Below are 21,250 nucleotides of genomic sequence, written 5' to 3' on the forward strand. Positions count from 1 at the left end.
ATACAAAGCCCAGGCTCCCTCTCTAGCACTGCATAAAAAAGGGCTCTGTAGCTCATGTACATAATCTCAATCTCATCTCTCCTTCCTAAAAAAAGAAAAACACTCCACAAAGATTAGAAGGTCATTATGGGCTTCTAGGATCCTTTGATGCCAGGGTCCTCTGTTGGAAGTAGCCTTAGTTCCTGTGAAGGGAAGCTGATTTGGCTTTAGCAGGTCAGCAGGGGAAAGAGTGTAGAATGAGCTGAAGTGAGAGGATCCACAGGACTGAGTTTCCAGTAAGGAGCTCGCAGAGAGACCATTCAAATCTTTGAACAGTGTGGTAAGATGTAGCTCACATTGTAAGAGCTCTGTCTGGGCTGATCAGTGATTGCAGAAGGGGCCTAGCATATGAAGCCCTGAGTTCTGCCCCCAGTAGGGCAAAGAAAACATGTCTTTGAAATGTGGGCAGTAGATTGTGAGGGACAAATGGAGGCAGGGAGACCAAATGTATTTCAACAGGGTCTCCTGTTACCCAGGTTGGTCTTCCATTCAGTTTGATCACCGTGAACTTGAGGTCCTCTTTGCCTCTACTTCTGTCTCTGGAGTGCTTGGATTACAAGGGTGAGCCACACCTCATTTATGCTGTGCTGGAGACGGAATCCCGTGTTTTGTGCATGCTAGGCAAGTACTCTGCCAACTGAGCTATAGCCACAGCTCCTTTGTTTTTGTATGTTTGAGAAGCAGGGCCGGGTGGTGGTGGTGCACGCTGTTAGTCCCAGCACAGAAGGCAGAGGCAGGTGGATCTCTGAGTTCCAGGACAGACAGGGTTATACAGAGAAACTCTGTCTAGAAAAACCAAAGAAAGAAAGAAAAAAAAAAACAAACCAGGATCTTGGGCTGTTGAGATGGTTCGGTTAAGAGCACTTAACTACTCTGTCAGGAGACTGAAATGCGGTTCTTGGTACCCATATGGCAGCTCACAACTTCCTGCAACTCCATTTCCAGGGGATCTAGCTTTCTGTGGCTCCTGCACACATGTGGTGCGCGCGCGCACACACACCAAAAAAAAAAAAAAAAAAAAAGGAAAAAGAATGACATGCAAGCAAATACAGCAAAGTAATTAATAAATCTTATTTTTAGAGAAAGAAACAGGGTCTTGCTTTGTTCTTCTTGGGTTCAAGTAATTATCTTTCTGCCCCAACTTACACAGCTGGAACTACATGTGCTTGCTTACTCCTGGGTCCTGTTGAATTTTGTGGGTGAGAACTGATGATTGCATCGGTCAGGATATAGTTTGGGCAGGGGAAGACAGTACACTTCTGTGTATGTTGTGCATGTTTTCAACTCAATTGTGCCTCACACAAACTTCGTTGGCTACAGTATTGCCACTGAAAGCTTGTGTGTAATTTTTATGCTCATGTCCTTCTGTAGGATTGATTCCTAGATGGAGAATTGCTACTTCAGAGATTATGAATAATAGCTACTTCATTCAGTGCTGAATGTGTGCCAGGTAGTGTTTTAAGCCCTTTTCATGTAACGAGCCATAAGTAAGCTATAGTCTCTGGGGCCCTGGCCTGTGTGGTTAAGATTACAAATATGATACTCATTTTTGATTGCTGTTGAATAAAGCGAACAATTCCAGACCACTTGTTCTGAAGAGCTATGTTGTAATGGTTGCGGGGTGGGGAGCAGGAGAAGCCCTTCAGTTACCCGAGACTGGTCAGAACCCTTTTCTTTTTGTAAATATGTACACATAACAGCCTCTTTTTAGGGTTTTCAGTTCTCTGTGTGTTTTGAGACAGGGTCTCACTTTGTCTCATTACAGGTGTGAGCCACCTCTCCCAGCTAGCTAGCTTCACTCTGTACTTTTGATCCTCGTGCCTCAGCCTCCTGAGCAGGTGGGATGACAAGTCTGCTCTATTAAACCTGTTAGAGACCTTTAATGTTGCTGCTGCAAGGAAAGTTCTGGAGAGGTCATTTTCCCTTGAGTGTGCCATGGTAGGAAAGGCCCCCAGGACTGGCTGGGCAGGTAAAGGCATTTGCTGCAAAACCTGACAACATGGTTTCAGTTTCGGGGACCCACCTAGTGGAAGAACAGAATGGACTCCTCAATTTCATCTGATCTCCACATATGGGCATGGCATACATCCACACAAAATAATAAAAATTTAAAAAGAAATGCTGTGTGTTAACATTTTCTCATTGCTGTGATTTGTTTTGAGGGTACAGTCCATCATGGCAAGAAAGCCAGGCAGCAGGGATGTGTGACAGAGAGCTGGTGGTACTGCAGCTAGTCAGGAAAGGTGAACAGTCAGTACTCTGTTCCCCTGCTTCCTTTTTCTTTTCCTTTCTTTCCTTTTCTTTTTTTTTTCTTTTCCTTCTTTCTTTTCTTTTTTTTCTTTTCTTTTCTTTTTTTTGGAGACAGGGTTTCTCTGTTGTAGCTTTGGAGCCTGTCCTGGAACTCACAGAGATCCGGCTGCCTCTGCCTCTCTAGTGCTGGGACTAAAGGCGTGCTCCACCGCTGCCCGGCCCCTGCCTCCTTTTTAAACTTACTATTTTTGTTTGTTTTGAGACAGGGTCTAGGAAGTAGCTTGTTAGACCAGGCTAATCTTGAACTCACAGAGATCCTACTTGCTGCTGCCCCTGAGTGCTGGGAATTTATTTATTACTGAATGTCTGTGGGAGGTTACATATCTTGGCATGTGTGTGTGGAGGTTAGAGGGCAACTTTGTGGACTTGGTTCTCTACTAACTTTTTGTGGCTTCTGAGAATAGCCCTCATGTCCTCAGGCTTCCATCCTCAGGCAGAAAGCACTTTTGCTTGTAGAACCAGAGCCTCTCTTTGTCTTTTTTATTGAATGGGGATCCACTCTACTGATGGTGTCACAGTCAGGGTAGGTCTGCCATCTTCTATTGAACTTTTTTTTTTGAGACAGGGTTTCTTTGTGTAGCCCTGGCTGTTGTAGAACTAGCTCTGTAGACCAGGCTGGCCTCAAATTCACAGAGATCCACCTGTCTCTGCCTGAGTGCTCGGGATTAAAGGTGTGTGCCACTGTCATTGCCCGTCCCATTGAACCTTCCTATAAATGTCACAGGGCCAGGCAGTGGTGGCACACACCTTTACTCTCAGCACTCGGGAGGCAGAGCCAGGCGGATCTCTGAGTTTGAGGCCAGCCTGGTCTACAAAGTTAGATCCAGGACAGACTCTAAAACTACACAGAGAAACCCTGTTTTGAAAAACAAACAAACAAACAAAAAACCCAAAACCTGTCATAGAACATACCCAGAGCTGTGTGTACATGGTGATTCTAAATCTAAGTTGTCAGTGAATATTAACCACCATGGGCGCTGAGGAATAGCACTGGGGTGAGGGAGCTTGAGTAGGCTAGGGAGGAAGAGGTCGTGTGTTTAAGGGAGTGTGAAATGTGATTTTGAAGTCTGGAGATGGAAAGCTGAGGGCATGCTGGGGGGTAAGGAGATAAAACTAGTAAAGTAGTGTGTAGGTAAGTTCTGAACAACTAAATGTGAGCTGTAGATTTTATCAGCTGGCAATGAACTCAGTTGCTTATCTTCCTTGTGTGCATGAAGCCCTGGGTTTGATCCTAGTACCACATATGCTGGGCAAGAAGGGTGCACACCTATTAGTGTACTAGAGATAGAGAGAGGCAGGAGGGTCACAGTTCAAGGCTGTCCTCTGCTACATAGTTTTAGGGCAGCTTGGGGTGAATGAGACCAAGTCTCAGTTCTTTCTGTGAGTGGGTGCTGAAAATACAGATTCAAGTGTATGGCTAGCCAGGCTTTTATAGTGAAGGTGGGGGGGTGGGGCTGAAGAGTTCAGTAAGTCTGTGTTAACACTGTGGAACATTTGTTACATGCCAGGTATTGCTCTCGAATCTAGATGATGCTTTTGTTTGTGATCCTGACAAGCTTGAAACTCAGTTTGATGACCAAGATGGCTTTACATTTGCAGTTATGTGCCAGCATTTATCTGCCCCCTTTTTTTGAGATAGAGTTTCTCTGTTTAGCCCTGACTGTCCTGGAACTCACTCTGTAGACCAGACTGTGCCTCGAACTCAGAGATTTGCCTGCCTCTGTCTGCCTCGTGTAGTTGGTAAACAATAAGTGCTTGTTTGGAAACCATGGGTGAAGGAGAGAGCCAGCCAACTTTTAAAAGTTTACTGTGTTCTCACTCGCACATGTACACACCACACAAACTTTATCTATCTATCTATCTATCTATCTATCTATCTATCTATCTATCTATCTATCTATCTATCTATGTGTGTGTTTTGGAGACAGGGTCTTACTATGTAGCTCTGGCTGTACTAGAACTTGCTATGTAGACCAGGCTGACCTTGAACTCACAGAGATCCACCTGCCTCTGCCTTCTCAATGCCAGAATTAAAGGTGAGTACCACCAAGCCCGGCTAAATGATAACTTAGAGTTTCCTTTTGAGAGTATTCCTTTCTACTACATAGTCATAATGTTGGCTGTCATGAACTAGTGTGGTGTGCATCATCATGCCTTGCTGATTCTTTTTTTGTTAGAAAGACTCAAAACTCAGGCTGACCTCAAGCATAGGATAACCTTGAATTCTAAGTACCTGGGATTATAGGGTGCTCCCCCACCGTGTCCAGCTTTGTTTTTGTTTGTAGCTTTAGAATTATATAGTGCCATAACCAAGGCCGACCTCAAACTCTCAATCCTTCTGCCTTAGACTCTAGAGTGTTGGGATTGCAGGGATGCACCCCAGCACTCTGATGGCTACTGTACTTAATAAAAGCTCCTAAATGTAATTCTGTGTAAGCAAGCACTCATGATCATCAGAGTAATTTTGGAAAAGAGCCCCTGGTGTTCTCCAGGTGCTGGCACTTGAACAGAGCTGGTCTGCTGTGTGACAGAACCAGGACAGCAACACTGGTTGAAGCCTTGAATCGCCACAACCCCAGTGTGGCTGTGATGGACTGTACTACCTGGTCCTTAGGGCCTTGTCCAACAGTGCAGAAGCAAGGTCTGAATTGCCCTCTCAGACTTAATCAATTCTGACTTTGGATAGTTGTGGATCAAGACTTTTAGGATACTGTGAAACAATCCTGCATCTCACAACTGGGTTACTTATTATTATTTTTATTATTATTATTATTATTATTATTATTATTTTGGTCTCATTTTCTTTCTCTTGACAGAGATCAAAGCAGTTCCCCTACCCGCAGGTTGGCCTCAAACTTTCTGTGTGGCCAGACATGACTCCGAACCTACCCCCTTACCCTGTTTCCACCTCCCCAGTGTGCACCGACACCTTCTCATTCTTAAGCACACTTTCATGCTGTCATGTGTTCTGCTTGTGTGCTCCAGATTAAATAATGTTCCTCTTGCCGAGCTGGGGTGATACTTCATTGCTAAAGCACTTGCCTTCTATGCAAGAGCCCTGAGTTCAGTTCCCGGTTCCTAGTAAATATACTTGCTTTCTTCAGCACCTCTTTGGATGTCATACTAGTCTGAGGGTACGCGTACATAACTACTCCAGTCTTCTGCTAACTGTGACATGATCTTCTCACCACATGCCGTAGAATTGAGTCCAGACCCTCTAGTGCCCACCAAGCCCTCATGCCATGCTCCTCACTCTCATACCTGGCATGTGTTCCTTGTGCACTGCTTTGCAGCCTCTGTTCTTGCTGTGTCTGAAACATGTTGAGCCCAAGCATCCTTTTCCTGAGCTTGTGTGTTTACACGTTCAGTTTTCTACAGTTGGAATGGTTTCCTTTCAACTATCTGTATGTTGATTAGTTATGTATTTTCCTTTGATTAAAAAGCACCTCCTCCAGGTTTCTTTTTGTTGAGACAAGGTCTCTGTAATCAAGTCTGGACTGAGCTTCTGGAGATCCTTCCTACCTCAGCTGCTTGGTCTGAAAGGTTTTCATCATTATCACTGTTCTGTTTAAAATTCAAATCTTCCTTTGTCCTTTTTAAAATTTTATTTCTTTGTGGTTCTTGGGATCCATGTAGGAGCTCATGTGAAAGGCCAAATTCTACCACCCCAGCCCCATAAGACTCTTCAAGTCTGTGCTTGAAGAGCTACCTTATGGACTGCTGTTTGCATACTGTAGATAGAGGAGGTGCATGTTATGGTAGGTGCTCAATAAAGAAGTGATGTTCTAGGCTGGGTGGTGGTGTTGCACGCCTTTAATCTTAGCACTCGGGAGGCAGAGCAAAGGGGATCTCTGAGTTCGAGGCCAGCTGGTCTACAGAGCGAGTTCCAGGACAGGCTCCAAAGCTATGCAGAGAAACCCCGTCTTGAGAAACAAACAAACAAACAAACAAACAAACAAACAAGAAAAAGAGTAATGTTCTCTGCAGGATTGTTTGGAACCCATTTTCCTAAATGTGAAGGTTCAGTGGTGCTTCAGTGGGTATAGTGAAAATAAAGTTTTTGTTATTGTCCTGTGATTGAACACATCCCACTGTTTGGAGTCATCAAGTTAACATAGCCTGTGTCTACAGGCTTCGAGCTTCCCGGGTGCTGATTGTCGGCATGAAAGGACTTGGGGCTGAAATTGCCAAGAATCTTATCCTGGCAGGAGTGAAAGGACTGACCATGCTGGATCACGAGCAGGTATGTATCCCTCTGCTCGCCCTGTCTCCCCTCAAGATGCAGTGCTGTGCGTGCTGCGGTGCCAAGGCAGGTTCGGTGGCACTGTGCTGGTAGACTAAAGCCTTGAGGCCTATGTACAGCCCTCACTCCTGAGCTGCTGATTCAGAAATTCTGGGGTGGTTCAGGAATGGGTACATTTAAAAGATGTCTCAGCCGGGCGGTGGTGGTGCACGTCTTTAATCCCAGCACTCAGGAGGCAGGGCCAGGAAAGGCACAAAGCTACATGGAGAACCCTGTCTCAAAAAACCAACTCCCCCCACCCCCAAAGATGTCTCATGGCACGCACCTATAATCTCAACACTCAGGAGATTGAGGCAGGGTTGTAAGTTCAAGCTTGGTGTTTACTACGTAAGTGCAACTCTCAAAAAAAAAAAAAAAGGACTTAATCTTGGTGTAGATGGTTCACTAACATTGCTTTGAGAAATACTGAATCAGAGAGAAGGTGTAGAGACTGCTTACACAGGAGAACAGTGAGCATTCAGTATTGACTGAGCAGGGTGTGGAGGTTTTCTAACAATTTTTGTTTCTTTGCTTGCTTCTTGGTCTTTCAAGGCAGGGCCTCACTGTGTAGTTCAGGCTGCCTTGGAACTTGCAGTGTAGCCTCAGAGATGCATGAGACTGTCTTAGAAATCTACAACTTTGTACTGCAATACAAGAGGAACATGGGCTTCACTTGCTTAGTGTTACAGCCACAACTTCTTTTATTTGTTTGTTTTGAGGCACGTTCTTCTCAATGTAGACCAGCCTGCCTCTGCCTCCTGAGTACTGAGATTAAAGGCATGCTTCACCATGCCAGGCAGCTGCAACTCTTTTTAAGACTAGCTTTCAACTATGTAGGAGCTGGCTTGGAACTTTGTATGTAGACCAAGCTGACTTCAAACTCACAGTGGTCAGCCTGCCTTTGCCTCCATAGTGCTGCGATTTAAAGGAATGCACCATTGTGCCTGGCATTTTTATTGTTACTGAGGTAGAAAGATTTCAGTTAGCTAAAGCTGACCTCAAACTTCAGCTGAAGGTAACCTTGAACTTCTGATCTTGCCTCCACTTTTCCAGTGCTATTATTATAGGCAAGAGCTACCGTACTCTATTTATGAACCATTGGCAGTCAAACCCAGGGCTTTATGCTTGCTAGGCAAATACTATGCCAACTGGGCTATCTCCCCAACTAAAAATTGATTTTTAAGTTAAACCTAAGGGGAGAGTGGCATGGTGGTACATACCTGTAATCCCAGCACTTAAGAAGCAGCTGCAGGAAGATCGCTGCAGGTTTGAAGTCATCCTCAGCTACATATCAAAACTCTCAGATGACAAGCATTTAAAAATGAAAGAAAACCTAAGGAAATACATTTGTGTGAGCAGGCAGTCAGGACAGAGGACATGTCTAAGACTACAGTGCCCTCTACAGGCAGGAGCACATCCAGAGGATTAGTACACCTGCCCAGACACTTTGTAACTGGCAGCTCTTGGTATCGAAAGTATAAATGGGATTTCCCAAACCATTATCTGGCTGTGGGACTCCAGTGGGTCCATCCTATACCAGGAGGTGAGTGAGTGGTTCTGATGCCATGTCAGAAGAATACCAAGGGCTGTCCAGTGTTGGGAGGCACAGGTGGATTTTCTTCCCCTACCTGGAGGACCACGGTGCCTTCTCCTTTCTTGAGGTAGTGGTCCTCAACCCCAGCTACATTGTAGAGAACCTGAGCAGTGATAATATAAAAGCACTCCAGGGTTAGAGTTAGACATGGTTTCTAACGGACTTCCTGTAGTCTAGTGCTGGTCAGCTTAACTAGCTCAACTCCCATCAGATAAATTTAACAGTCCATAAATATACCATGCTTTTCCTCCTGCAATTTCCCTAAGAACACCCCTGGGAAGCAGTGGTGCAAAATAGTTTAGAAGACTGTGGAATCATGTGGACTTGGCTATAGGGTTAGTGAATTGTTCTATGGAATTTTGCTTACTGAAGTGAACAGCCCTGAGATGGACTTACACACAGCTGTATCTCAGAGGGTCTTATGGAGACTAGAATGGCAGAACATTATGTGGTAGGTGTTATCTGTTGCATGATAAGCATCTATATCATGTTTCTGTACATGTAGATAATAACAGTCAGTGGTTGAACCAAGATTGAATTGAGGATTTGAATCTAACCTGAATTGTCCAGGACCCTTGCCCTTAATCATAGATTTCAGCCTTGCAGTAGGGAATAATCCCTGAAGAACAGGATGTGGTAACTTAAAAACATGACACTGGTAGAGGGTTGGTCTGAAAAATTGGTCCATTTTCTTGATATTAAGGAAGAATGTGTGCTTTGGATAGTTAGTAGGTGATTGGGGTGGTGGTGATGGGAGATGACTTACTGGTTCTGGTGAGGTGGTGAAGCCATTTGCTAAGTTAGATGGTTTGTGAGGAATACTTGGAGTGATATGGAATCTGCTTACTAGTAGCCCTGGTCTTTGAGGCTCTGCTGACATCTACCTTTAATAATGAAGTCAATTTCTCTGCTTGCCTCCACTCCCCCACCTGGGGGGTTGGGGTATTCCTCCAATTCAGGGAGGTCAGATTTAGGGTCCTGTGTGCGCTAGAGAAGCACTTTACTATTGAGCACTAGTAACCAGTTGTTCTGTTAGCAATTAGATATCTGAACAAATTTAAGCCAGGTATTGTGGCACATGCCTTTAATCCTAGCACTCGGGAGGCAGAGGCAGGGGCAGAAGAGTCTCTGTGAGTTCGAGGCCAGTCTGGTCCACCAAGTGAGTTCCAGGACAGCCAGGACTGTTACACAGAGAAACTCTGTCTTGAAACACACACACACACACACACACACACACACACACACACACACACACATATCAACAAATTCAAGTAAAGGAGACATTAGACTTTAGAGAGAGTTTCTCTTGTAAACACAAGGGGGTGCTATTTAACCATCAATGACCAGTATTAAAGACTCAGAAGGAAGAAGAGCAGGAGTCTGTCTTAGAATTTCTATTGCTGTGTAAACACTGTGACCAAAATCGACTTAGGAAGAAAACACTATATATATATTTCAGCTTGCAACTCTGAGGTCACACCCCATGACTGAGGGAATTCAGCGCAGGAACTCGGGAGGCAGAAACTGAAACAGGTCGTAGGGAACACTGCTTACTGGCTTGCTCAGCGAGCTTTTTTATACAATCTAGGACCACCTGCCTAGGTGTGCTACCACCCACACTAACCTGGGCCCTTCTACATCAATCATTAATCAAGAAAATGCCTCACAGACTTGCCTGTAAGCATTCTGATAAAGGCATTTTCTCAGTTTGAAGTTCCTCTTCCCAACTAATTCTAACTTGTGTCAAGTTGACAAAAAAAAAGCAAAAATAAACTAACATCACTGTTCAACTATAACTTTTCTAAACATCCCAACTTGTAAAAGTCCCATGGTAGTTAAAAATTCAAACACTTTGAAAGTTTAGTTTCTTTAAACTTGAAAAATACCTTTCAAGATTTCTCTTAAATACCCAAACTTCAGCTGTGTGCTCCTGCAAAATTAAAAAAAAAAAAAAGAAGGAAAGAAAAGAGTAAATGCTTCCCCACTCTAAGAGGGAAAAAACCTGAGTGCAGTTACAACAAAATCAAAGTCCAACAACAGTGTAAAGCTCAGCGCCAGACTTCTTTGACTCAGGATCTTCTGGGCTTCAAAGATGTTGAGGCTCCATTCCATAGCTATTACAGTCCTTGTTCCTGGCATCTCTATGGCAGCTGGGCTGCACCTTCACCACAAGCCCCTCCTCTGACCCTGCTGTACCTCAGCTGCTCTGCTCTCTGTGACACCTTCATGTCTTCAAAAGCAGTACCTCTGGGGGACTCTCACACATTGTCGAGTTTGGCTGCTAGCACAGGTGTGGTCTTGGCCACCTCCGGACCACAGCTTCTGTGTGCTGACCCTGAACAAATAAATACTTCCTAGAAGATTTTGCCTCAGTGATGCTGGCTGATCTCTGTTTTTGTTTTGTTTTGTTTGAGATAGGGTTTCTCTGTGTAGCCCTGGCTGTCCTGGAACTAAGCAGACCAGGCTGGCTTCGAAATCAGAAGTCTGTTTCTGCCTCTGGAGCACCAGTATTAAAGGCATGCACAGCTGTGCGTCGTGTGTCCCCCCCCCCCCCCCCTCCAGTTTCTTTAGACTGGGTTTCTCTGGGTAACAGTCCTGGCTGTCCTGGACTTTTATAGATCAGGCTTGCCTTGATCTCACAGAGATCCACCTGCCTCTGCCTCCTGAGTGCTAAAATTAAAGGTGTGTGTTAGCATACCCAACTTAGACAGATTTCTGTAGGAACAATAATAGTAGTTGGTTGTGGGCATTTTAGCATCCTTATAGATAGGCTCAGTGTCTTTGAGATTTATATTCTAGAAAGACTCAAGAATTAAGGAGAAAATTTTTTTCTTAGGTATCTCCAGAAGACCCTGGAGCTCAGTTTTTGATTCAGACTGGGTCTGTGGGCCGAAATAGGGCTGAGGCCTCTTTGGAACGTGCCCAGAATCTCAACCCCATGGTGGATGTAAAGGTGGACACTGAAGATATAGAGAAGAAGCCGGAGGCATTCTTCACTCAGTTTGATGCGGTGAGTCTCTTAGTGTAAGCCTGTTGGGAGAGTCAGCAAGTTCAAGTCGTAGTGGAAGCTCATTGTGGGTTCACACCTGTAACCCCAGTGCTTGGGATCAGAGGCAGGAAGGAGGGCTGCTCCACGCTTGAGGCCAGCCAGGACTACATAGCAAATTAACTGTAGGTGTGCTAGAATTTCCTCTCATGTACATTTATAAACTTGTGTTCTTTAGGCTTGACACATTAAGTATGCTTTGGTGTAGGTCCAGTCTGTTGGACCTGTTGTGGTTGTTTGTGAGAGGTGCCTGCTGTCTACTGGCTGCTTCTCTGTTTAGGCTTATGTACCCCCAGACTAGATTTCAGCATTAGTATTTTATCTTCCTTCAGAATCTTTGCTCATGTGTTCTACTGAAAACTTAAGTCGTTGATTAATTTTGTTGCCAGCTGCACTTACTTGTTAGAAATATCAAGCTGCAGCTTGTGTTTTGTGTTAAGAAAGAGCATACCTAGCCAAACTTGGTGGCACATGCCTATAATCTCAACATTTGGCAGATGGAATAGATCAACACTGAGTTTGAGGCCAGCCTGGGCTACATAAGACTCTGTCTTTTGTGGGGCGGGTTCTGAGCAGGGTTTCTCTGTGCAGCCCTGATTGTCCTACAGCTTGCTCTGTAGACCAGGCTGGTCTTGAACACAGAGATCTGCCTGCCTCTGTCTCCCAAGTGCTGGGATTAAAGGTGTACGCCACCATGCCTGGCTGACTTTGTCTTAAAAAAGTAAAGATAACCAACAACCAGCATCTATCTAATCTTGATGTGTCTGTGTCCCTTTTAACACATCATCACTTTGGCCATGCACTTGACAGTAACTACAATAATAAGCATAATGAGGCATAGCCAACCTCATCTCCTCTCAGTGCCAAGGCTATGCAGAGGTGAAAGAAAAAGCTAAATTCTATGTCAGTGCATGCGGCTTTTCCTGTTTGTTTTTGAGACAGGCTCTCTAACAAAGCCCTGGCCATTCTGGAACTCACTTTGTAGACCAGGCTGGCCTCACAGAGATCTTTCTGTCTCTGCTTCCGGTGTGCCGAGATTACAGTCTGCGTCACCACATCTGATCACACACATAATTAATAAATTAAATAGCCAGTTGTGGTGGTACCTTTAGCCCTGGTGCTTGGGAAGTAGAGACAGGCCTGGTCTACAAGAATGAGTTCCAGGCCAGTAAGGCTACATTGAGAGAACTTTGTTGTAAAAAATAACCTAAATGAAATAAATTTTTTAAAAAAAGATTACATGTGTGTTGGGGAGGTTTTCCTCAAACTGGTTTTACTTGCCGCCAGAATTTGCTTGATTTTAACAGATTAGCTAATAGTTTAGGTTACTAGATAGTAGTTTAGATTACCTTGATATTGCTGTCTTCATGAGAACTGTGAAGTGTAGTTTATGTGTTCTTGGATTAAGGGAACAGATTCTCGAGTGGTTTTACTTTCCAGCTAAATCCTCTTAGTTGTCAAAAGTGGCCATCATATCATTTACACTTTCTACACCCTGAAACCTGCAACTTCTCTTTTGTCTTATAATCATAGCACCCAAAGAACCTGTTGTACCTGTTGAAACCGGTCCTAAGCTTGCCAGAGAGACAGTTAATTTAAGATTTATGTAGACAGCAGGGCAGTGATTCACAGTTTTCAGCTCTTACCAGTCAGTTCCTGTTTCTCTGCAGGTGTGCCTGACTTGCTGTTCCAGGGATGTCATTGTTAAAGTTGACCAGATCTGTCACAGAAACAGCATCAAGTTCTTCACAGGAGATGTCTTTGGGTACCATGGGTACACCTTTGCAAATCTTGGAGAGCATGAGTTTGTAGAGTAAGTGCTGGGAGGAGAGGGTGGGTAGTATTCCCACAGTTGGAATAGTATTTATGGTAGGAAATGAATTGCCCTAATGAAGTAACTTACTTTGCTACAATACTTAGAACATTCTGAAATAAGCGATTAGCAAATTACTAAGTAGAGTGCTTTGTGGGTTCACATTTTTGTTGTTGTTTTTTTTTTTTTCAAGACAGGGTTTCTCTGTCTGGCTGTCTTGGAACTCACTCTGTAGATCAGGCTGGCTTCCAACTCAGAGATCCACCTAACCCTGCTTCCCGAGTGCTAGGATCAAAGGTGTGCACTACCACGCCTATCTTATGGGTTCAGAATTTTAGGATATGTGGACCCCACACTTAAACGATGATGTCATCTGAAGCCCGAAGCAGTCAGAGTTCTGGACAAAACATCATAGGAGAATCCCAGCCTCATGAAATTAAGGGCTGCCACCCACATGCACTGTCCTTGGAAGGCAAGCTTGGTTTATAAACACTTGTTCCCTAGTTTGTGCTTGCATGTGGAGAGATGGTGGAGAGAGTACCTGCTGGTTAAATGGGGGGCTCTTTGGGCACATTCAGCCTGCCTTGGAAAAGCTCCAAGGTGGAGCCTACTGTGGTAGAGCAGACAGACCTTATCCCTCATTTTGAACATGAGGCTGCAGAGCTTAATAATTCTCGCATGACAAGACCTGCAGTGGTTTTTATTTACAGCCTTTAAGTGAATGATAGCAGATGATAGAGTATTATAAAACTATATAAGCTGAGTATTTGGGCACCATTTACTATATTTATTCATATTCTCTCTCTCTCTCTCTCTCTCTCTCTCACACACACACACACACACACACACACACACACACACACACACACACACAGCATCTGAAGCCTACCTTGCCAGTGAGTGATACAGAGAAGCCTAGGCCTGATTGGGCAGAGCTTCCTACTAAGCAGTGCTCTCATTGTTCAGCCTCTCCAGCAAGTCATTGGTCTTTCTCTGACCCACAAGTTTCTTGCCTGTGAAATGAAACTTTGAGCTGGATGGTAGTAGCACAGGCCTTCATTCCCAGCACTTGGGAGGAAGAGACAGGTGGATCTCTCTGAGTTCAAGGCTAGCCTGGTCTACAGAGTAAGTTCCAGGACTTACACGGAGAAACTCAGTCTCAAGGCGGCGGTGGGGGTGGTGGGGACACGGATGGGGATTTTAAAGGGTCAAACATTTTCTCGCCATTTCCTCCCCTAGTCACACAAAAGCCTTAGAAAGATCTGGTTCTAGGAGTGTTATACATTGAACGGTTATAACAAAAGCAGGCTTGATTATTCAAGCATGAGATTCCCATAGCAGAAGGAGGAATTAGGTTTGGCTCTTTATTCTGTTTGTTTGTTTGTTTTTGTTGTTGTGGGTTTTTTGTTTGTTTGTTTTTGGGGGGTTGAGACAAACTTTCTCTGGGTAATAGCCCTGCTGTCTTGGAACTCATGTAGACCAGGCTGGCCTTGAACTCACAGATCCACCTGCCTCTGCCTTCCAGGTGCTGGGGTTAAAGGTGTGCACCACCATACTTGGCCAGGTTTGGTTCTTTAGGTCATGGTGCCTCGAGAATGTTTGCAAAACAGTCTCTTTGGTGTATGGGAGTTTGTTTATGCTAGGGAGTTTGCTTACACCCTCCTTTCCCCCTAATCACAGCAGGGACAGCTATTCCCAGAGTGGTTAACTGACTTACCAGTTTTTAGTGGCTGAGGTGAGATTTGAATCCATGCCTCATTGACCCCAAAGCTATTTTGCACTTTTTTTTTTTCCTAGATGGGGTTTCTCTGTGTAGCCCTGGCTGTCCTGGAACTCACTCTGTAGACCAGGCTGGTCTAGAACTCAGCTTTTTTGCCCTTGCACATACATATCCTTTTTAAAAAAAATTTAAAAATCCTGATAGCATTTTTAAAATTCATTTTCCAGTCATGTGACTTATGGTTCAAACTTGATTTCCTTCCCTTGTCACTCTAGAGAGAAAACCAAAGTTGCCAAAGTTGGTCAAGGAGTAGAAGATGGACCTGATACCAAGAGAGCAAAACTTGATTCATCTGAGACAACCATGGTCAAAAAGGTAAAGAACCGAGGTCAGAACCCCTGGGGCATGGAGAGGGATCTTCATAACTGCAAATGAGGTAAACCCTGAGGGGAGGCCCGAGACTGGGCCCCTTCCGTCTAATGGGGTATAATGCTGCTCCTCCCAAAGAGAATGGGTTTATATTCCAAATGAGATTTTTCAAGAAAGTTAGGAATCTCGTACAATTCTGGCAGCCTATCCCCATTGCTTCAGGTACTGTTCTGGTGTAGCACCATGGTGGCCAGACATAGCAAGCTTGTGTAACTTATTTAGCATAGAAGACATCAGTTTTGCCCTCTGGTGTCTGGCGCAGAAGTCATTATGTTTTCCCTCCTTTGACACCCACTCCCTCCCAATCATTTTCTCTTTTTAGATTGGTGTACAGGTCCTAACTGGGAAGGAGCCAGTTTAAACTTGAATTTTTTTCCTCCCTTTTCATTCCCTGGTAACTGTATTTGTACATAATGAGCGCTAGTGTGTCTGGCCTACACCTGGTGTTCATGTTTGAAGTCTTGCTCAGTCTTTTTTTTTTTAGCCTTTATATGTATGGGTGTTCTACTTGTGTGTGTGTACACGTGTGTGTATGTATGTGTGAGTGTGTGCATGCCATGTGTGACAGCACTCTCAGAAGACTAGAAGTCAGACCCCTTTTGGACTGGAATTACAGACAATTGTGAGCCACCATGTGACCTGGGGAGGTGCTCAGTCGATAGTGTTTCCTATATAAGCATGATGACCAAGTTTGTCCCCAGATATGGGAGGGTGGGGTGGGGAAGCTGAGCATGGCATCTCATTAAACCCAGTGCCCGGATGTTGGAGACAAGAGGACTCCTGGAGCTTGCTGGCCAGTCAGTGTAGTGAGTTCTAGGTTCAGTGATAGATCCTGTCTCGTAAAGATGAAGAGTGGGGCTGGAGCTCGCCCTTGCTGGGACCTGGGTTTAAACCTGTGGTACATGAGCCCAGCATGGCAGTTCATGCCTGTAATCCCAACATTCAGAAGATAGAGACTAAGCCGGGGCGGTGGTGGCGCTGCACGCCTTTAATCCCAGCACTCAGGAGGCAGAGGCAGGCGGATCTCTGTGAGTTCGAGGCCAGCCTGGTCTACAGAGTGAGTTCCAGGACAGGTACCAAAACTATACAGAGAAACTCTGTCTCGAAAAACCAAAAAAAAAAAAAAAAAAAGATAAAGACTAGGGGTCAGAAATTCAAAGCCATTTGCCCCAGTTCCATGTTAGCCTGGGCTACATGCTACTTTTTTCCCAAATAAACAGAAAGATCTTTGATATGTGTGTAGTGATCACTGGTGCTGTGTGTGTGGCTTGTTGATGTCCCCTGTCCTCCCCTCCCAGGATTGGGTATAGAACCTAGGGGCTTAACACATGCTGGGTTAGCAAGCTCTACAGCTGAGTCTCGGGGCCACTGTGTACTTTTTAATGAAGTTTACATTAGGGGTTTAGGCAGTATTTGGATCTGATGCAGTGTTTAATCTCATTTTGGAGAAAGCAGTTAGGAAAGGGGTCAGAAGGCAATGGTGTCTCTAGCTGGTGTTAGAAAAGGGAGTCTTGTACTGGAGAAAACAATTTAAAGTGCCTGGTGTTGGTTTTGTTAAACTGAAAAATGATGCGACCAAGCTCATATTTACCTTGTAGATTTAAATGTTGAAAGGAAACCAGCTGGTTGGAATGTCCAGTTAAAGTTGCATTGGGGGTTGAGGTTCCATAGAATTCAGGATCCTCAGAAGTGGGACTAAGGCCTCTGGCAAGACAGCTGTGCATTTTCTTTCCCTTACTTTTGTGTTTGTGTTGGGATAGCTTTATCTGTGAGCCTGATGCAGAGGAATTATTAAGCTCTAATTTTAGTGTCTATTCACAGGACTGTAATTACCCAGAGTGAACATTAGAGTTTGGCCCAAACCTGGGGTCCTTTCTTTTTGAGGCCCAGTCAGTCTTTCTCTGCATGGCTGCCTCAGTTTGGTGGGGAGAGACATTGTTAACAAATGGAGGGGCACAAAAGGAGCTTTGTGGGCGGCTCTGTCAGTTTATAAATCACACCCTCTTACAAGTGTGACACTTGGCCCTGGTGTGAAGGGGTTTATGGCTTAAGGGCCTTCTCTGATTGAGGTCTGCTTTTTGCATTCAAATGGAAAAAGCCCTTGCTTTGTTAGCCATTCACAGCTGGAAGTTTCCCTGGAGTCATTTCTGATGGTGCCCTCTAGGGTGGATATGGAAGCCTCTTTTGGGAGCCACTTTATCTCACTATGAGGAGAATGTGGGGAGCCCAGGCCAGTACTTGGCAGCCTTGGTGTGCCATTCCTGAGGGCTCTGCCGGCACTTTGCCTTTTGTGCAGTGTCTTCCTTAGAAGGGGCAGAAATTGAAGCTATCAAAATATTCCCCAGCTGACATTGTTAGTCAGCTGTTACAATGGGACTGTTGAGCTAGGATTCCAGTCCTGAGCCCTTGAGGGTGCACGGCATGCAGCGCATTCCTTCTGACAATCCCCTGGATTCCAGACCTTGTCTTTGTGTGCCTCACCAATAACACAGTGCAAGCCCAGGGCGTGGCAGTGTGGGCCTGTGGCTTTGCCACCTGGTAGTGACAGCTTCTCCTTTTGGGCAGAAAGGGCCTTGGGATTTTATTTTATTTAAAATTTTTGAGACAGGTTCTCATTGTGCAGCCCTGGCTGACCTGAACTCAGAATGTTGACCATGCTCACCCAGATCTTCCTGCCTGTCTCTGAGTGCTGGGCCTAAAGGTGAATCCCACCAGGCCAGGCAGCCCCGGCATTTTGAAGTTCTTTCCAGTTAAGTTCCTCCACCCAGATTTTAAGGTTTCCTAAATTGTACAGAATAAGTAGTTGGGCTCTACCCAGAGATTGCAGGATGGGGTGGGGGAAGCAACTACTTCCTGTTTCCTGTGAAAGGTGTCTGTCAGAGTCCCTCTCTCCTCCCACTTGTCCTAGGTTCAATCAAATGTTGTAAAACCACTTTGGGGTTCAAGGTACATGGTGTGCTCCTAAATTAGAAACTTCAGAAAACAAAGAGGAAAAACATAGCTTGTGGTTTTCACACATCTAGGAAGCTCAGGCCTTTCTAGCACACATGTGCCTGTGATAAATAGGGCAGTAGGGAAGGCAGGCCTGACTGGAGGCAGCTGGCATTCAGGAGTTTGTTAGCATCTTTTTTGATATTTTGGTTTTAAAAATACATTTGTTTACTCTGTGTCTATGCATGTCCGTGTCCTCTTAAGTGCTGTAGACGGTTCCTTTACCACTGAGCTCCAGCCCTAACCCTCCCTTTAGACTTCGCTCTCTGGGCTGATGAGACGGCAGTGCAGTGAGTATAGGGACCAAAGGTGGATCTCCGGGACACACACGGTAGAAGGAGAAAATCAGCTCCTGCAAATTGACCTCTGACTGCCATGTGCACACACAGTAAATAAACAAACGAACAAATAAATGATCTTTTAAAAAATTAGATTTTAGTCCCTAAGGGCAGGGAAGTTTTTGTTTATTGCCATAGTCCTAGGCCAGTGCTTCGCACAGTCATAGTCTATAAATAGAGTTCGGTGTAGTGGCACTTCTATAGCAGAAAATGACTACCCTGAAGGAGATCTTTGTCATTTTAAACCTAGATTATGGAATGGACTGTGTTCAGTACATTAGTTTTTTGGACTTCATCAGAGAACAGAATTCCAAAGAAGATAAGGAATTTGCCCAGAAACACTTAGAAGTGACTCACTGAATTGTCAAGACAGTAACCTCCAGGCCAGTGAGGGTAATGGTCCTCCCAGGTGTGGAGATCTTCTTGGTTCAGAGCAGAGATTCTCAACCTGTGGGGGTCGAATGACCCTTTCACAGGGTTTCCTGAGACCGTCAGTGGTCGCGTCACAGTAGTGAAGTAGCACGGAGAATAGTTGTGTGGCTGAGTGGTCATGGTGCAGCCTTTAATCCCAGCACACGAAGGCCAGCCTGGTCTACAGAGCCAGTTCCTCCAGGACAACCAAGGCCACACAGAGAAACCTTGTCTTGAAAAACCAAAAAAAGAAGAGTTTTATGGTTGGGGTCACCACAACATGAACAACTATATTAAAGGGTGGCAGCATTAAGAAGGTTGAGAACCACTGGTTTAGAGGCATGCAATACACTGGTATCTGCAGAGTTTGGTGGGATACTGGTACCAGATTTTCTAGGGAGGACAGTTAGCTGAGATGGGGCATGGTGTCTTACCTTGTGGGGGAAAATTTCTCAGTTCCAATGAAGTGAACACAGAAAAGCTTAGCCCCTCATCATCTTTGTAATCATGGAAGGTGGGGCTGTCCGGTTGTTGATCCCTCCCCTCCATTTCTCTCTCCTTCCCCTCTCCCAGTGATTCAAAAAGGATATCCCAGCTGGATTTGAACTCAGTCTGTAGCCCAAAGAGGCCTTGTCCTTTCAGCCTTTCTGCTTCAGAATTCTGAGCATATAGGGTGCACCATTGTACCTGTTGCCACTGTATCTGATACATGTGTAAATATGTATGTTACTGTGTATTTATTTCATGTACAGATAGACGCCACATCCTTGCAGATGATCAGTCATAATAGAACAACCACTGTCTTCATTAGACACCCACATTCTCAGTGTTAGCATACTGGTCCGCCGCCCTTTTCTGTACTCTTGGCTTTATTCTACTACTAACCAGGTGACTCTGAGCTGCTAGGGAGTGTGAATGGATTAAAAAGTCACCTGAAGGGGGCAGGTTCCCATTCATCCTTACTTGCCTTTGAGTTTAGATACAAACAACTCAACTTGGGCTGGAGAGATGGCTCAGCGTTTCAGAGTACATGCAGCTCTTACAGAGGGCCCCAGTTCCAGAGGATCCATCAGGCATGCATGTGGTGCACAACATTCATACATCTGAAGTAAATAAGTAAATGGTTTGTTTTTAAAGTTACCCTTTAAAAAAAAAAGAAGAAAGCAACTTTTTTTTTTTGTTTTTTGTTTTTCGAGACAGGGTTTCTCTGTGTGGCTTTGCGCCTTTCCTGGAATTCGCTTTGGAGACCAGGCTGGCCTCGAACTCACAGAGATCCGCCTGGCTCTGCCTCCCTCGAGTGCTGGGATTAAAGGCATGCGCCACTGCCTGGCTCCTGAAAGCAACTTTGTATACAAGAGTTTAAGCATGAACTAAAACTGTTAGCTAGCACCATCTATCCTACCAAGGTAAAGTCAAACAGCTCTGGTGTGGCTGAGCCTTTCTCGCAGTGTAAGTAGCGGCCATCGGCAGTTGGTCTCCTTCCCATGCTTTTCTTCTCATGTCTGCACGTGTAAGCCCTATCTAGATGTGCTCTCCACATCTCTTCACTGTTTCCGAACTAGTTCATGTTGCATGTGTGCTGTCACCTGCTTTGTAAGAGCGACATTATTGGTGAGGCCATCTGTTTGTGTGTCTTTGTGGAGCTTTGCTGTCCTTTATGGTAGTTGCTAGGCACACACGGCTATATAATACTAAATACAGCATAAAACCAGACACCTTTAGTGCTGAATAAGTACCTGTAGCTGCTGGCATAGGAGTTGCACAGCATGCATACATGACATAACAAGTCCTCTTGGACAGCGCTGCAGGGCTTCTGTTGTGTGAAACAGTACACTCCTGTTTATGTACTGTTGGTAGCATTCAGGGATGCAAACTTTTCCTGTTAGAAATTGCTGTGGTGAGCATTCTGTTGGTGTATGTGAGACTGTATATAATCTACTTGGGCAATTGTGTTAATTTCTGTAGGGTAAAATTAGGATAAGGGCATCTTAACCATTCTCATATTCTGTTCATTACTCTTGAATATTTTTACCAATTTACATTCCATGGCCAGTAGCATGTAACAGTAACACTTGATAGATAACCTCGGGCTTTGTTTCAGCCATGCTGTTGAGTGAAAATTGTCCGGCTTGTAGTTGTCATTTGTTAGAATACTTTCTTCTTTTCAGACAGGGTCTCACTATATAATAGCTCAGGCTGACCTTGAGGTTAGCATTCTTCTGCCTTCTACCTCCCATGTACTAGGATTATACATAGGCCCCACCATGGTGGGGTTTT

At 44.8% G+C, this 21,250-nt stretch overlaps 1 protein-coding gene across 1 annotated transcript in view; it reads left to right on the forward strand.

Moving 5' to 3' along the window:
* Sae1 (SUMO1 activating enzyme subunit 1) overlaps nucleotides 1-21,250 on the forward strand; it is a 54,329-nt gene that overhangs the window by 3,263 nt on the left and 29,816 nt on the right. The window contains exons 2-5 of the mRNA XM_028854902.2: nucleotides 6,481-6,592; nucleotides 11,062-11,235; nucleotides 12,942-13,084; nucleotides 15,080-15,179. Coding sequence (XP_028710735.1) covers nucleotides 6,481-6,592; nucleotides 11,062-11,235; nucleotides 12,942-13,084; nucleotides 15,080-15,179 — 529 coding nt within the window. The remainder of the gene's footprint in view (nucleotides 1-6,480; nucleotides 6,593-11,061; nucleotides 11,236-12,941; nucleotides 13,085-15,079; nucleotides 15,180-21,250) is intronic.

This window comes from Peromyscus leucopus, chromosome 1 (genome assembly GCF_004664715.2).
Source record: "Peromyscus leucopus breed LL Stock chromosome 1, UCI_PerLeu_2.1, whole genome shotgun sequence".
Taxonomy (NCBI): domain Eukaryota; kingdom Metazoa; phylum Chordata; class Mammalia; order Rodentia; family Cricetidae; genus Peromyscus; species Peromyscus leucopus.